The sequence below is a fragment of the Amphiura filiformis genome, chromosome 3, assembly GCF_039555335.1.
Source record: "Amphiura filiformis chromosome 3, Afil_fr2py, whole genome shotgun sequence".
Classification (NCBI taxonomy): Eukaryota; Metazoa; Echinodermata; class Ophiuroidea; order Amphilepidida; family Amphiuridae; genus Amphiura; species Amphiura filiformis.
Genome location: NC_092630.1, coordinates 50,305,464 through 50,324,459, shown reverse-complemented (window position 1 = coordinate 50,324,459; position 18,996 = coordinate 50,305,464). Strand labels below are relative to the sequence as shown.

The following is an 18,996-nucleotide window of genomic DNA, read 5'->3' as shown; positions in this document are numbered from 1 at the left end:
GTGTAATAATTTACTGGTTATGCACGCCCTTTCACAAGGCGAAGTTCAGTGGTTTTACACAAAAGTAAATATGTAAATTTATGTTCAGGTAAGCAATCTGCTCTGCTGCTACATGTATTATCAATGTGATCACAGTATGCAGCATACGCCATAGGCCAAGTGTTTTTAAAATGCGTGAAAAACCAACTTGATTTTAATGCTAATTTATTGCACATGCTGAGGAAGTCTGATTACCTTTTTGAAATAGCCGAGTGGGCGGGTTTTCAATGAAACAATTTTTGTGTAAAAACTGAAGCATCCTATGTATAAAAGAATATATGAATAATATATGAATATTAACTGCACATCATATATAACGATTTGTGATACCCAATTGTGGTACAGCTGATGTCGTTTAGGAGGCAGAGAATTTTATTTTTTGAATTTACTGAAAATGAAGACTGAAAAGATGGTGAAAATCTATGTAAAATTACATAGAACCCCGCCAAAGAGTACTGTTTCATTTTCAAATAAACTTTGGGCTTCTATGTAGACTTAGTATATAAATGGTAAAAACCCGAACGTCTATACAAGAACAATGGTTGGCTCCATATAATAACGTATTGCCCATGTATATCGTATTTCTGTATGTAGAACACCTAATACTCAACAATCATGATAATACAAGCAGATAAATTCCAAAATATGGTTAGTTTTCTGTCTTTGCTTGTCACGTGGTATGTTGAAGTTGCGATTATATGTTCAAATTTCAAAATGGCTACCAATAAGTCAGGTAGGCGTGTGGTATAAGGCGCTGGGAGTATACTGTATCCATGATGGCGGCGTGGGTTCGAGCCCCACCTCTGCCGAACTCGATTTACTTTTTTTTTTAAATTTCATTTTAGGGAAATGTGGCTGGAAGAATTTATGTATGGCGTAGGAAGGAATGTACTGTGGTATCGCATGGTTACGTAAAAGTAATATAGGGAAGCAACGGGCAGCTATGGCTGTTTTGATGGCTGGTTAATGCTTGAACATAGTAAATTTGTAAGGCGTTACCCAGGCGTTAAACAGGGTCAGTGAATCCAAAAAATGCCCTCATGGTAAATAATGTTAAAGTGTGTATTGCTGTAAACTAAGGTCAGAATGCGAGTTCGAGGAGTGGTTCAATTTGAACTGAATTTCACAAATTTGTTTGCAACTTAAGAGCCAGAAATTTGCCGAATATTATTTTCTTCTAGTCATTATTGGCCACATACAGGCCTTGGCCAATATGAAGCCGTCTGAGTGGTTTGTAGGCTGCATTTTAGTCGGACTTTTCGTCTTCAACATTTCATTGACGGGTACGTAATCATAGTAATTATCATATATTGGGAACTATCCAAATCTCTAGCGGCCATTTTGTTCTTTTTCATATCGTTCTCTCTAGCTTAAAGGAGTATTTCGTGATCCTAGCACCCTATTTTTATGACATTTGTCAGTACATATCCACGAAAAAGCATATTCCCAAAATTTCAGTTGATTCCGATTTTGCGTTTGCGAGTTATGCATGATTATGTGTATTACACTGCTCCATAGACAATACGTTGTAATTTCGTTCTGGTGCACCAGAACGAAATTCAAATTTCGCGATATCTTTGCTAAACGAATTAATCTGCAAGAAATATTTTGTACATAAACATTATGTACCCAGAGTATTCCAGTGATATAAAAATCTCAACTTTTTTTGGAGAAAAGTGGGGGGATGAGGTTGTGGCTCACGAAATGCCCTTTTAATTGTAATAATAAAATATATCATAATAATAAATAATAATGTACATCTACTACTACTACTACTACTACTACTACTACTACTACTACTACTACTACTACTACTACTACTACTACTACTACTACTACTACTACTACTCTACTACTACTACTACTACTACTACTACTACTACTACTACTACTAATAATAATAATAACACTAATAATAATAATAATAATAATAATAATAATAATAATAATAATAATAATAATAATAATAATAATAATAATATTAAAAGAATTGAAATAAAAGGCTGCAACGATAAGCAAAAACTCTTAGTACCGCCACTCTTTCGAAATTCAGGTACCACAGTAATAAAACGTATGACATTTTGAAACAAAGAATCGTGAAAATTGAAAAAAAACACCAACAAAAACAACAAGAATTAGTGAACTGAAGAAAAGCAGTACCCGGATTTTTCAGGGTGGTATGATATATAAAATGATATTCCTGGATGCTAGAAAAGAGAAAATGGTTAAAGTTTAAAGGGCTCGGATAGCGACGTTTACATATTTTGTGGGACCAGAGACCACATCAGACATATTGAATTGTATTTTGAATACTACGAATGTCCTTCTGATATCAAATCCTGATTTTTGAAATTCGCAGTGTAATACACATTGTATGGCAAATGATTAGAAATTGATATTTTTGAAACTTAACAGTCCTCGAAATAAATTGTATAAATCTAATGTACTTAAAGCCATAATAACATTTGCTGAGGAGGACGCCCTCAATATTTTTCAAAATTACACAATTATTTTACTTTGTACCCAGCATCGGCGGCGGAACCGGGGACAGGGGGGCAGTGGCCCCTCCACTTTTTCAACCGGTGGAGCCTGTCCCCCACTTTAATCAAACCCATAATGTGCTGTGTGTAACATGTCTGGGTGAATATAAATAATCAAATCTCTATTCTAGACCCTTAACATGCTTAAAATGATGCACCAAATGGCTTCAATTGGACCTTCATTTTGAAAAATTTTCCAACTCCCATGTGTTAATACACAGGGTGTATGGATAAACAAATCCTCTTTTCGCTTCTGCTTTGGACACCAAACACTAAAAGCAATAATTTATACAATAATAGGCACGGTGAAAACTTGTCCACGAATGGCGTTAATTTGGGCCTTCATTTAACCCATTTTCGGATTTTTCAAACTAAAATTGTACACAATAATAGTGCCAGAATGGTCATGATGGTCAACCAAATCGTGTTGATTTAAAGCCAAACTCATACATGTGATTTATAAACATGTTTTTTTTATATGGGTATGGACTAGAAAAGTTAGAAAAAAGCCTGGTTTTGCTTCCAAGTTATGAATATATGTTTTACAAACAAAAATATATGTTTCCAATTGCTAAAACTGGTGAAAACACTGATACTTTGAAAATAATGAATTATTTTGGCATTTTTGAAAATTTGACGCGGGTATTTTTGGTTTACAAAAAGTGACGCGGGCGGGGGACGATAAACTCGGAATAGACTTCCACGCGCCTTATTATATTTCATCAGTTTATGGTTTTATAATTTATTATTTCGGTTTACCAAAAATGAAGAAATAATATCAGTAATACCTGTAAATGTCCATTTGAAGCCAAAATAATGGGATGAATTAAAAAATAAAACGCACTATACTATTATCTTGGAGCTGTGCATAGCGATAAACTAAACCAACAAACCCATGGAGCTATTAAAGATGGAGAGGCAATAGATTATGTAACGCATTGTAAACTTGTGCCGATTTGAAATCTGACAAGCTATTCAACGAAAGGTACCTTTTGTTTGGGACAAAGGGCTTCCGCCATTAAATCGGTAAGCTGACCCGACAGTGTATTAACGCTTTACCTAGCAGACTACTGTCAATAAGTGATCAAACGAAAGTCGCGTCTACTATAACGAAAAGTACCTTTTGTTGTCATACCACTCAAGGGTGTGATTGAGTAGCCGTAAGCACAAAAGGCACACATTATCCGCTGATGTACAGTTCGTTGTCACCCTACTGAATTTAGGTGCTTCATTTAAATAAATTGAATGCGCTTGCTGAATGATTACACATCAAGGCTGCCATGTCTGCATGTCTATAGTACTGTATAATGGTAATAGCTACGTATACATGTAACATATATTAAGTATTCGCCACTTGCATTCCGCCATTATGCACTATGTGCGGGGAGAGCCTCGAACTGGCAGCATACATGAATGGGAATTGAACCAGTCATATAACATTCTGTGTAAGGTTACGTAATTCTTCCTTTCATGTATGCTGCCAGTTCGAGGCTCTCCCGCATATAGTGCATAATGGCGGAACCGTGCAAGTGGCGAATACCGGTATAGGCCTATATAAAAGTTGTTTCACAAATTGACATTTTATTTTATTTTATGAAGGAGAATGTCATAAACAGTGGCGTACTGAAGGGGGGCAGCTCTTCTGTGAGAGGTCTTGGGAGGGGATGAGGGAGGTAGAGGTGGAGGGGGGGGATATGAAGAATGAGAGGGGGACTGGAGGAAGAGAGAAAGAGGAAAAAATGAAGAGAAATAAATAAATAGATGTAAATAAATAGAAAGGTAAGGAAAATGATAGGAATGAAAGGGGACAAAAAGTAAGAGGGGATGGAGAAGGGAAGGGTGATAAGAAGAGGGAGTGATACGTTAGCAAGGAAAGAATAAGTACAGGGAAAGGAAAAGAAAGGAATGACAAATAAATTTGGGCCTTATAATAATTATTATAGAAACTAAACACAGCCCCCCCCCACACCCAGGCCTAACACTAACAACACTATAGGCAACCATTCGATGATGTCAATGCCTTTATGCGTTACGTATTTAAAACGCCCAGTCAGATGTATTTTACACCTGCCAAGCACAAGTCACCCAATTTCGAAAATTGGACGTTGAATGTACACTCTCATGAATATTGATTGGCAACATTTTCCAATATGTCAGCGCTCAAATCGGACACAATAGAACAATAGACCATTCAGTGCGTTGAACAAACCTATATAGAACTCACGATAATAAACTCTCTTTATTTCCCATTCATTTATCTAATGTAAATAACAAAGAGACGCTTATTATACGCAAGACTGAGCACAGCTGTTGCAAAATTGTTCAACATCTATTCAGTCAAAGGCATGTCAATAACCTGACTTTAACCAGGGCTACGACACTCAACTCATTTGCATAGCAAAATGACCCGTCCCCTCTGCAGCCAATTTGGTTCCGCTCCATCGAAATCAAGCTGGTCACGGAGGAGACTACCCTCCTTTGTGTTTGTTCATTTGTGTATGGAGAGCCCTTCTTGGAGTCCGTAATGACTTAGGCTACGCTCTCAGCTAGAGTCCGACGCTGCATTGCACTAGAAATACCTTTTCTGTGAAATCGCTATAGAGCCAACCGGGAACACGTATTCGTTTTGAAAATATAGCATTAAAATTAGTATCACCCTTGTGGCCCCCGTGCAGTGGAAAACCTTAATTATTTCATTAAAAGGAAATGAAAATTAAAAAAACACGGATCTACCTGTGCACCTATAAAATGGGCACAGCAATTTGTCTCGAATGAATTTTAAGAAACATACGGGATATGATGAACATTGACCTGACGCCATGATAGTAGGATCTATTAGTCGTTTTATATACAATGTATATACCGTATTGTCATAATACCAATATTTGTCATTATATAATAATGAGTAATATTTAGCAAAGTAAATGTGCAGTTCATATGCACAAACGAATACTGATCTTTATGATATTCAGGTTTTTGTACATCACATATAACATAGGAGGTCATACGTGTTGACCTTCATCTATTGTATTTGTTCATCTGTGTATGGAGAGGATTAACGCCATTAAAACTCCATCAGTATTAGGGCGTAGTTCAGTGAACTCACCGTATTGCTATTCCAAGTACTTTGATAATACAGATAATATGTATTAATGGGTCGAGGCGATTGCATTGAAAAACCTAATAAATTATTCATAACAGTTACGTAATCAATCGATAGTGCGGACACTTTTCATTTGCAAACCACCAAAATTCGTGATCTTTTAGCGTTGGAAAAGAAACCACGTGAATAGAGTGCCCTCTCAAGAATATCAACTCTCTGCTTTAACTATAGCTCATACAGCTTGCCCCTATAAAGTAAGATCCAAAACTTCTGAACACATTACAGTAGGTTCAAGGACGTTGGTTCGAATCAATTGTTTAAATAATAATACTTTATAAAATATCGGGATTCAAGCAGGCGACCCGTGTGGTGTGCAAAAGACGTTGCAAATTGTCAATGAAAGAGCTTATAAATTAAAATCACGGACCGCATTAAGCTCCACAATATGCATCTACATTCCAAGCGGAAACGCTTTTCAGAAACATAGGCTTACCCCTCTTTTTTCAGCAATCGCTGAAACCTAAATATGCAATTCCAGGCGATTTGTAAAAAATAGCGTCAACATATGTGAGTGGACTACGAATGAGCCGTAAACTCGGCAAATTGTATTCTGAGATACAGTGCAAAATGTACGTGAAGGTCGTATTCATTCATGTCTCAATTAGGCGCGACATGTTTCTCATTTGATAGCGTTTAAACCAATCAATAATCCTATTGCTGAAGAGGATAATAATCTAATCATTAAATAGCTCTAGTCCTTGTTTGCTTTGGCTAAATCCTGTTCAAGTGGTATTTACAATTGCATTGTATTCTAGGTATGAATAACCAACAATAACAATGAGAGGACATTCCTGAACCTCGTTGACTTGGGGATGATTTGAAATGAACGCCAATGATGACTTTATTACCAGCAATGTGGAAACACGTAGAACCGAAAAAAGTTACCATTTTGTTGATGGAGTAAAATGATATACTATTTTAAAGCTTATGATATATATTTTCTAAACACGAAATAAAACAAAATTGACCGGGGCCGACTTTACGGCTGATTCGTAGTGTCCAGTCACATATTTGACTATGAACTTGGGACACCGAAACAAATGCTTGCATTGGTGCCAGACCTATTATAATGATACGATAATTAGGCCCCAATAATGACTTTCATTTTAACCGTTATTTATTAAACTGAGATTTTTACTTTTTGAGAAATTAATGAATTTATCGAAAAACTTTTAGGAGATTGGTACTTGAATTGCTTCTCCCCTTAAGGCGCTTTATTCGTCAATTTTTATAATGAGTTGACACAACCAAACGTTATTTTCAAAGCATGATGATAATTATTACGATTGTTTAATTTTGTTGCCTTGTTTTACAGACGCACAATGTGATACGCCAAGCTACAACATAGGAACCGTAGGTATAGGTGCAGGAGCGGCAAATCCTGATCCCACTATGGCAAATAGAGGTGTGCCTTTCTTTCCGGAATGTGAACCCGACCGCCAAAAATGCTTCCGGGTTCAATCTGACTCTGAAGCAGCGATATTTCTCTCTCCAACAGCCAGTATAGGAACTAAATACTATACAATCAGTAAGTAAGATTGATAAAGTGACCGTTATTGACCTTTAATTTTTACTGGATTTTTGGAAATACAACTATTTTGCTTCTTGATGAACTTTTCCTTAGCATCCAAAAATCACATATATATAATAATATAAGAACTTTAAGTTCAATTCGAGCTGGTCAGGGTCATAATTATCAATTGATCAGAAAGCGAACTCGTGTCATATCAATTGTCAGAAAATGTATGACTATTAAGTGTATCAATTTCAAATAAATATGACCACCATATACATGACAATGCGGAATACATGGTCCGTTACATATTCATGTACTACTGTCTGTCCAATTAACTTAGACACCCGGTTTTTATGATTTATTACGAAAAGTTTTCACTTTGCCAAAAAGTCATTAATGAAAAGTTGCTAAACACTGTCAGACCTAACAGAAATTTTCAGTAAAGCGATCAAAAATATTTTTCCTTGTCTACTTTTATTCAATTTTGACCGATTTACAGCAAGATATCTGGGTGCAGGCGAATATTCACAATAACTTGAAACTTTTGATGGGATAATCTATTTACAGTAAGGGGTGTTTGAACATAGTAATCATGCATATATTGATAACATCGATGCAATATAATAATATATGCTTTTATTAATTCACAATAACTCAAAAGATGTCACAATTTGTGCATTATAACAAATGATAGGATAAGTTACCATGCTTCTGGAGTGTATTGTGGATTATACTCCTCACCAATAACATCAGAACATTCATAGGGCATACCATTATTTGTATTATAGAATTGGGCCAAGCCACAAGCATGCACAGAATAAGATTCAAATACCGTGCTGAATTGTTGTAATTGGCTGAGGGACAGCTGGGATCACTGAATTAATACACTAAGAATAAATATGCCAATAAGAAACACTTGTCTTTATTTTATGAACTGAATTATATTGAACAAATATTTTTGGTGAGGAGTATAATTAATTTACTATTCATCCATTCACTATCCAAAATCACCATACCTACAAATTCGTATAATGAGACCTTCCAAAATAATGGTACCCAACTTCTACCGGATTATTTTTAAAGTGTTGAGAAAAACCTTCCAATTTCAATAGAATTCCAGGTAAACTCTCACTCAATGCTTTGGAAACACAAAAATCCCGTTAGGTCTCAGCAAATGTTAACACTTTTCTTTCATGACTTTTTTTGAAGTAAGCCAAAAAATTAAGGTACCAGTTGTGTTCACCCCTGTATATCCTAAATAAAGACAAATATGTCAAAATTAAAACAAGCAGCCAATACATGTACTCTTTAGCTCTAATTTAAGACCTTGCTTGTTGAAATTGGTTGAGAATTAAACAAACAGTGATCTAAAACCTAATGAAGAAACGAAATCAAAAGTTGCACTTTTGTGTACTAATCAATGAAAGCACGACGCGACGCTAGTTTTAACATGCTAATCAATGGAAGCGCTAGTTCTCTTGTTCACGAACGCTTTGTGTACAAATCAATAGGGCATTTAATGCAGCAAACTGCAACTTTTAAATTGGTATCTTCCTTGGGTTTTGGGATGACCGTGTCTTTATTTCTTGAACAATATCAACGAATGAGGTCTTCATTTGAATTTGGGGTTGGAAGATACCTTCCCCTAAATAACAGCTAATAACAGTATTGCGAACCATCAGCATCCATGGTTCGATGTAGGGAGTCTTTCCTATTCAGAGGAGATATTGCAATTACACACCTTATTACCTTTTAACAATAACCAATGACACTAGCACGTAATTCCAGTCAAGCACCAATCTTTAATCCTATTATTGAAGAGGATAATAAGCTTATACTTATGTATGTATAAGTCTTTGTTTGCTTTGGCTAAATCCTGTTCAAGAGAGGACATTCCTGAACCTCGTTCAGTTGGGGATGATTTGAAGTGACCGCCAATTATGACCATTTGATATTTAATACCAGTAATGAGTAAAAAAAGAAATAATGTAGTGCCAAAATAATGTACCCTTTTACGGAAGGAGCAAAGTTTAACAAGTTATAACTCCGCTTCTGCAGTACGAATGTCAGCGGCGAATGTCAAGTTATTATTTCCCAGTCTATAAAAAAAATTGCAGGCAGCGGTGGGAATCGATCTCGGTACCTCGCGGTTAAAAAGCACTGTGCAAGACTACTAAGCTAACTAAATATCTGTTGTGCGATGCTTGACATTAATCTTTGATATTGCTTAATCGCGGAATTAAATTAGTAATAAAAGAAGTATATAGATTCTTATTTAGCGGTCAAATTGGATAAAAGGGAAATATTTGTCCCTGCTCTAAAGAAAATATAGGTTAGAAAATTATCAAATAAATTTAAATTAAAAATTGAGATTTTATATTTCTTTCTTTCACGAGGCGGTATTATCACAGACAAACACTGTATAAGCTAAAACTCGACCCTCATCACTAGATGCTGTCATGGCTCAATGGTAGAGCATCAGACTGCTAATGTCAATATCGTTGGTTCGAGTCCTCCTGCCAGCAATGGTGATATTTATGATTTTAATGTTACGCTGCAATTTGTTCTATTTTTTTTTTTTTTTTTTTTATTTATTTATTTATTTTTTTTTGTTTATTTATGTAAATAATTTGATATATTTGAAAGAGGTATTTGAGCAATTTTATAATCCTATGGGGTCATTTGAACCCCCATCCCTCCCAACTTGCCAAACGCACAACACCTATGAGTTTGCATCATACATGTCATCATCATAAAAAAAAATTCTATCTATACCTGACGCCGGCAACTAGACTACTATACAAAAAAATAGTATCAAATCTTTCCTGCTCAATCAATATAATACTTGCAAATAGATCATAGTTTACTAATCTAATCCTGTAATATAGACCTGTTATATCACCTGTATTTGCATGTAGAGTCTATACATGGTTTGTTATGGTAGGGATTAGTGTCCGATCTCTGTAATGTCATGTAAATGAAGCATATTGATATGCAGGAAGAATCGATCAGGGCGCTATCTATTAGGGAAAGATAAACACTATTCAAAATATCAATAGACAAGAAGAAAGGGATGTAGAGATTTGTAATTGAGTCATGCATGATTTAATAGGAAGGTTCTTTCCAAAACCCAAACGTAATGTTAAATTCGAGCTAAAAGATTCAGCCATTGGCTGCTGGTTCCAATTATGACATATCTGTCTTTGTTTAGGATATACAGGAGGTGAACATAACTGGTACCTTAATTGTTTGGCTTACTGTATAATACACATAAAAAAAAGCAAGGAGATATCACAGGATAGCCCTTTAAGCCCAAAGGCTTATTTCTGAAGGGGTCCTTTATACATAGAAGGGCAAAAGGCATAAATAAAAACAAAAACATACAAATAAATATATATATACAAGTGAATATTAAAAGTAAAAAAAGTATTTAAACATGATTAAAATCATTAGAAACTAAATTAGTTTTTTTTTTTCATTTTTACTAGCCAAAAACTCATTTGGGGGGTAAATTCTATTGCAAATGACCTTAGTAAGGGGCTAAATTTGCTGGTGGGGTAAAACTCATTTAGGGGCGTTTAAAAAAATTAACGTGGTCACGCATGTGTACACTATCATACTTAAGTGGCCCTCCTGGGCCATGACGTTGATATATTTTTTGGGTCATCCAGAAAATATGAAAAGGGGAAGCATACCTGTGTGGATCAGTTTGTGAGTGTAGGTGTACAACTTGACCCAATTTCAAAGGTTGATTTCTCACAAATCCGTTTGAAATTGTCGTTGCATATTCTGAAAGAACATCTTTCTAACAGTATTTGGTGACAAATGCTGAAATGCTTTTGGCTATTATGTCGATGGCAAAATTATGCGCTGTATGAACACACAAAGTTTTGTTTTTGTTTTGATTTTGCTTATAACCCGGCTTCATAGTTTTAAATGTGCATGCTTACAGAATTGGATGACGGAGGTCGGATTCAACTTTATAAGGATGACGACGGTAGCGGTACTACAGTGGCCGATCATCCAGCAGTTTATACCATCATCAGCACTGACTTCACGGAATTATGCGTAAGGGCCACTACCGATAACACCATAAACTTATATACAAGGAACGACGCCGGCGTGGTCAGTGGACCCGTTTTGTCTTGGCAGGATGGTGCTGGATTGCATGATATCAACTATATTCTAGTCCAAAATTACAATGGCGATTCCAGTAACGTGGCACAATGGCAATTTTGCGATGGGGTAATATTTTTTACTTGCTTACAAGGGCAAGGGTATGAACTTTTGAACAGTAGCCCTATGTTTTGTGGCTTTTGGGACATGAGAGCACATAAGACATATCGAATTGCATTTTGAATAGGAAGAATGATATCAAGTAATTTTGATTTTTTGAAATTCGCGATATAAATACACATTTTATGGCAAATGATTAAAAATTGATATTTTTGATATTTAACAATCCTCGAAGTAAACTTTCTAAATCTAATGATACGCACTTAAAGTGTATGTATCTGAAATAAAAAACCGACCATCAATTGAAAATGTTAAACTTTCGTATTAAAGATATCAATTTTTTCCCCCAAAACACTAAAAAAATAGGTCATTTTGGGAAAAAATGTGTAATCTTCAATATATAGAAGGTCAAACTCAGGTCAAACTCAGTTGATCGCCGGCTTTTCATCCCAGCTGCGCACACTTGACTTTAAGTACACATTATCATTAGATTTAGAAAGTTTACTTCGAGGACTATTAAATATCAAATTTTTTTATCTTAAAATACCAAACTTTAATAAATTGTCATAAAATTTTTATTATATCGCGAATTTAAAATAAAATAAAATTATTTGACACCAGAAGGACATTTCTCATATTTATAATTCGATTCGATATGTCTTATGTGCTCTCATGTCCCACAAAAACGTTCATACCAGAGCTCTTAACTTTATCACCGTATTTACCTAATTATCCAACCCTGTTCAAATGTTGAATTTTATTTGTCATGCTAATTCAATAGTCATGCATGGTGATTTAATATTCGCACATAAACCCCGAAATGAGTTTGCTATATAAAACTCCAGGTCTCCCAAATGAGATACACAATCAAGTGCAAAATTGCTCAAACACTAACACGCATCGCATACTTACCATGCTTACACAGTTCAATGACCCGGGTCTCTCCCCTTTTCCAATGTTACTTACCAAACGCCTCAATTTTGAAATGCAACATGTTTGCCCCAACATTGGTTGGTTGGAGCGGAGGATTCGAAATCTACACAAATAGAATACCATATAATAAACTTCACATATGGACGGTTTTATTTAACCCCGGGCGCAATATACGAACAAGTGTCCCAGTGAATTTTGAACTCAAGTTGATTGTAGCTTAACCTTAAACAACCCTTCTTCCTCACCTTTTATACAGCTGTGACGTTGCTGACGCAGAATAAAAATAATATGGCTTCTAGCCTTGCTACCACATCTTCCGGCTCTGTAAGTCAAACATTATCATTAGTTGCAAATCTACTGTGATTAATAAATTAAGGAGAATACACGAGAAGCTATTGATTCTTGGATACGAATCAACAGTTTCAAGTATATTCTCTGATTTAAACTATTACCTTTTATTACTAGTTAGGAATAGGCTATGCATGTAAAGACCTGGGTCGTTAAAAAAGTTACATTATGTGTAGCCCATAATACGTTTCACTCGCATCTGTACGATTAGTGTCTTCGAAAAGAGCAGTATTGTGTTCAATCTGTGATTGCACACATACACACCCATGACAGGTGATGAGTGCAGCCTACTTATAGCGCAGGGCAATACGCTGGCGAAGTGACGTAGTTAATCGGATTAACTACCATAGCAATAGATGAATAAAATTATGACTATATCGCCACGCACTACAACGTTCATGCGGTACCGATGCATTGAACCATAGATGTCAAAGAAATGCTAATCACTTGCACCTATAAGATTTGTCTCTTTGAAAAGAGCGGTATTGTATTCAATCTATTATATGATTAAAGACAGGTGATGAGTGCAACCTGCTGTAATGCAGAGCGATCTTTTTAAAAATGGTATCTCTCTTTTGCTATGGTAGGTAATCCGATTATGACTTCACTTCGTCAGCGTATACATTGAAAAAAACTGGTTTCACCTATCGCTTAACTATGGTAATTAATTAATCCTGTTACACCACTACTACTATAATAGGAACTTACGGCCATGGTAACGTAACTTTTAAGGGCGCACACCACCAATGAAGTGTTCCGGGTAAAAATAAACGTCTTTCTTAGCTCGGGTTTATTAAGCCCATCAGAAGTTATTTTCATTATAGTAACAAAATAACAGCCAAACAAAAACTCAGAAAGGAAAAATAGAAGAAGACTCTGTACTTCAAGTATTATAACTCATGTCGTGTTATAGGAATAACAAAAGATAAAATATTGACTTCTAAGAGCTGCTTGGAGTTGCGTTCAGATTGTACATGCCAAAATTCAGTGCCTTGCAACCTCAGGCCTCACTATGTGCATTTAAAACCATATTGTAACATTTGCTTAGGAGGACGCCCTCAATATTTTTCAAAATTCTTTTTTTACACGATTGTAATGGACATAATTAAACTAACATAGCTTGCCAAAATCAAGACTTTATGTGCTGTTGTTTTGTCAAAATCCCAAATTTTGAATTAAACGCAGGAACCGTCGTTTTAATTATTACGATCACATTACGATGGAAATATTAGTCGATCGCGTGCGCGTACGCGATGTTCATAACACAGTACGTGTATAGCATGCGGGACGACCATACACACATCAACGGATCGTAGTACTGTAACACAACCGACGGAGAGACACGCATTGGCGACATCTGCGCTGGTACTAAATTCCAATTTTCTTTGCTTTTACCTCAGTTGTTCGGCTTAAAATGAAAGCCTTTGTTTGTTTCAAATTTGTTATTCTATACTCAAAATGCTGAAATAATACTATAGTAATACTGGGTTTCTGTCCATTTTGAGGTAAAATAACAAGGTAAAGTGAAAGAAACCCAACAGGTTATTTTGGCCGTTTAACATGCAGTTCTATTATAGTTCTACAAAGTCATAAGTTTATGAATTATGACTTTATGTCGAACTTTGCTCTGTTGACTTACAAATTTGGCCCTTTCCATTCAGGTTGAAGTTGGGACATGTGTAAACATTACAAATATGCCAAAAAATCAGGTTTGAAAAATAATAACCAATTTCATATTATAAGATCGTATATTTATGGCTTTAAAGGAAGGTGACCTGATATATTTGGAAAATCAAATTCTTAGGTATAACACAAAATGTTGTCCCTTTCAAGCATTCATGCAAAAAGGTCATGTAAATGTTCCTTGTAAATGTGACTAATTCTTTATGGAATTACTGACATTTAATACAGCGTAAACTGTTAGTCTGCAGTGTTTATATTACTGGTAATCATCATGATCATGTTATAAATTGATATCAAATGAAAGATCCTATTTTTCTCATTATACTAGTGTATTTCCGAAGATATCATCTAGAAACTGCCGAATTAGTCGAAAACGTGGTATACCACAGTTGAGACTAATTCAACAGTTTTTTGACGTTTCTTAGGAATATACAGATTTGGAACGCCTAATTTCAATATGTTAATGAGAAAAATATGAGCTTCCACCTGATACCAAAATCTGATAGGGTAAAGTTGGGGATGAGACTGTCAATCAAGTTACCCACCTTTAAAAGGGAACATATCTGACAGTAAAAGCTAACATTTTATGGAAAAGAAATACTAATCTATTTTTTATGGAAATGTTACAATAATGTGTACTATTCTATGTTTGTCTTATTTATTTTGATATTAAGGGGGTACTACACCCATGTGGTAAATTTGTGATTATTTTTGCATTTTTCTCAAAAAATAATAACACACTGGTAACAAAAGTTATGTGTATTATTGGGGCAAGGAATCCAATTAATACACTGAAATTTCAGTGACTGAAGACAAACGGTTCAGTATATATGATAGGAAATGAGGTACATCCTAGCGGAACCTTATTTTATATCATAAATAACGAACCGCTTGTCTTGGGTTACTGAAATTCCAGTGTGATAATTGGATTCCTTGCCCCTATAATATACATAACTTTTGTTACCACTGTGTTATTAGTTTTTGTGACAAATGCACAAATAAACACAAATTTATCGAGGGGTGTAGTACCCCCTTAATATAATTCATTTAAGAAAGTATGGGTATATGTGACGTGTCATGTCAAAAGGAGACACTTTTGGGCAGGATCGTAAATGGAGAAATAGCCAAAAATCTGCTGGTGGGTGATTTTTTCACAATTTGGGTTTGTTGCTAATTTGTGATGTTATTGATGTTAAAAATATTGTCTGATAGTTTCAGACCGGAATGTAACTGGCATCTTGTATTTTTTGAGACATTTTCAAGTTAATTCCCACTCTCAACATTGTCAAAAATATTTTTAAAGGCCGGTATCTCAATTTCCAATTTTATAATACCATAACTTCCGAACTCAATATCTTTGCTTAGGAATGTCCAAATTCATTTTGGAAAACGGCGTTGTGGAACAAAATATCTCTATATTTAAGCTATGTAAACACCTCAAAATTCATAACCTGCCCAAAAGTGTCTCCTTTTGACATGACACGTCACATATGTGTGCCGGTGGTGCGTGATAATCCAGTAGCTGTGAAAAGTAGTAGGTCAACACGATTTGGCCGTCAGCTCATGTATACACATTGTATCATTGAATCAGTGACGTAACTGACGTATTGATGAATTGTGTGCATATCGCTATTCGTCGACGTCTTGACTTTTAAACTGTGTGCATATCTGGAAAGAAAAAAAGCAAGGTGCACCAACTTGACGTGGGGGAACAAGTAAAATACAGACTAGACAGTACGTAGTGGGGGAATAGGCATTAGAAGTAAGAGTGCACTAGAACAAGTGATGAAAATCACTGAGCACATAAGCAGACAAAAACCAAACAACCAATGTAGGCCTAAAAACAGGCAAAGTTCGATGCTGAGTGCCAAAGTTTAATGGTCAAAAATTGCCAATTCCAGAACCCACGGTGGTGTCAGGAAAACAGTACAAAAGTACACTGGAGTGATGAAAATCACTGTGTACATAGTAGACAAACAAAACCTAACAGACAAAAAATCAGATAAGTTTAATCATCGTGAGCATAGGAACAGCTGCTGTTTGGAAATTCGTGCAATTTTAAAAATGACATAGGGAATTGTATCACGTAGTGGAGCTAGCGTGAGTGCCAATAATTACATCGCCTGAATAGGCCGGCAGGTTAAAGGTTTACACATGCATGTCAAAATGCAAATCAAATACCCCGCTCTTTCAATTGTGCGCAGGCAAGTGTACAATGATTCCTGTACGGGTTGCTTCAGTCCACATAATAAGCTGATAGTGATACCATGCATTGGCTTTTGCGTGGTCAATTCGTAATTTGTCATTTCTAAAATTGCACGAATTTCCAAACAACGGTTCCTATGCTCACGATGATTAAACTTTTGATATCAAATTTGGTATCAACCTTCGAAGGAAAGTGTATAGAAAATTATTGTATAAATTATTTTACTATAAACTCATCAGACTCTGATTAAATGGGGATGGAACTAGTGGAGACTTTTTAATTTGGCTGTGTTTATATATATTTTTATATATGAAATTAAAGAAACAATTCATTCCATGTTCACTACAGTCTGTAGTGAACTTAACATGGAATGAATTGTTTCTTTTAATTTTATGTACACGCTCTCCTCAGGATTGAGCACTCTTTTTCATGAAAGAAGAAACACAACTTTATGTATATTTTCATATATGTGTATTATTGTAAAATTGTTGCTTTCAGTTTTCTTTGTACTGATTTTTTGGCATATAACCCCATGTTAAACGGCCAAAAATAACCAGTGGGATTTCTTTCACTTTACCTTGTTATTTCAGCATTAAATGATCAGATATCATTTCAGCATTTTGGGTAAAGAATAACAAAATTCAAATTTGAAGGAAATTGTACCTTATGGCTTTTTAAGGACTGTTCTTGTTAAATAATAGTAATTGCTTAAGGTAGAGTGTAGAGTGACAAAGTAAGGCTTAAATATTGTTACTACTATGTATAGGACTATGTATTGCCAACGCGTTGTTTAAATTTGCTTATGATGATTACTTACGAATTGTTACATCGGGAAAATCCATATGCATGGAGAATGACAGTGTAGATAATTATAATACCGGATAAAATTTCCCAATGTCATAATTAGTCAAGAATGATCACAAATTCCTTTAAAAATATTCTATTACCATTTTTTACAGACTGATGGTAGTACTACAGATAATATAATTGATGCTGCCCTTAATGATGCAGTCTATAACATTAATGACTGCTTTTTTGCTGACGCAGGGGGTAAGTTGTCAACGTCATTTTCACATTCTCCTCCTCTTCTATCTTCGTCTGCATTTTTTCTTCATCTCTTCTTCTCTTATCTACCTCATTAGATAGTCGTCACTCTGTCAAGACTATTGTTTTCGTCCAATTTCTTTAGACAGCCGTTTTAGCGACTTTATTGGGTTTTCGAATTTCTTCTTAGACAGTCGTTGACGAAGTGACGACTGTGACGAAGTGACTACTGTCTATTTAGTCTAGGAACTAAATCTCATGCGGGCCTTAATTAAGGATTGAGTTCAACACCCATGTTTGTTACCATAAGGTGTTAGGATAGACCCTCTGCGTCAATGCTAGGGGGAATTAGACTCAAATAGTAGGGTACGTTTTTTTTTTTTTTTTTTGAAAGGTCGCACAGAGGTAAAAATTGAAAATGCTTCAATCTTGTTGAGAGATATATCAACTCGTCTGATGACAAGGACTAAGAAAATGTATAGTTTGTTATTGTTATTGAGTTATCTTACAAAAACCTCATTTTTAGGCAAACTTACATGTTTCTGGTTGTACTGGGGTCAAAATGTCAGCTTACTCCGATTTGGGCAAAATTTGTGGCAAATTGCTCATCTTGATACGCAAGCTATCGGTCCCTTTGACGACCTACTAACAACAGTCAAGCAACGTAAACTAAGTTGGTACGGCCACATCTCTCGTTCCTCCGGGTTAGCAAAGACAATCCTAAAGGGTGCAGTGAATGGTTCAAGAAAGAGAGGAAGACAGAAAAAGAGATGGGAAGACAACATAAAAGAATGGACTGGTCGGAACTTTACCACCGCACAGTGGGCAGTGGAAGACAGGAACAGATGGAGAGAGAGAGATTGTTAACTTAAGATGTCTTCAGTGGTGCCCCGACGACCAAGCCGGTTAAGGGAGCAGTAAGCAGTAAGCAGAGAGGCAAAACGTTTCTTTTTCTAGTTCTACTCAGCTACACAGACAATTTGCTAACATTTTGTCCAAATCGGAGTAAGTTGAAATTTTGATTCATATGCAACGAAAAACGTGTCATTTAGCCCAAAAATGAGGTTTTTGTAGGATAACTCAATAACAATATGTCGTAGATAGCACAAACTATCAGACGAGTAATTTGATATAATATCTCTCAACAAGACATGAAAATTACGGGTCAACCCCATAGAAAAGCATATAAACTCAATTTTCCCAGGAAAATTTGTGTTCATTTTTTCAGGCCCCCCTTAGGAGGGTCTAAAATATTCAGGCCCCAAATGTTTGAACAAGTTTTGTGAAC

General features: G+C 35.5%; 1 protein-coding gene across 1 annotated transcript in view; it reads left to right on the top strand.

Annotated features, from left to right (window-relative positions):
* Positions 1-1,086: 1,086 nt before the first annotated feature.
* The window catches only part of LOC140148660 (extracellular matrix protein 3-like), a 38,557-nt gene continuing 20,647 nt past the window's right edge, over positions 1,087-18,996 (top strand). The window contains exons 1-5 of the mRNA XM_072170695.1: positions 1,087-1,322; positions 7,058-7,270; positions 11,211-11,504; positions 12,684-12,751; positions 17,624-17,714. Coding sequence (XP_072026796.1) covers positions 1,253-1,322; positions 7,058-7,270; positions 11,211-11,504; positions 12,684-12,751; positions 17,624-17,714 — 736 coding nt within the window. The 5' untranslated portion in view covers positions 1,087-1,252. The remainder of the gene's footprint in view (positions 1,323-7,057; positions 7,271-11,210; positions 11,505-12,683; positions 12,752-17,623; positions 17,715-18,996) is intronic.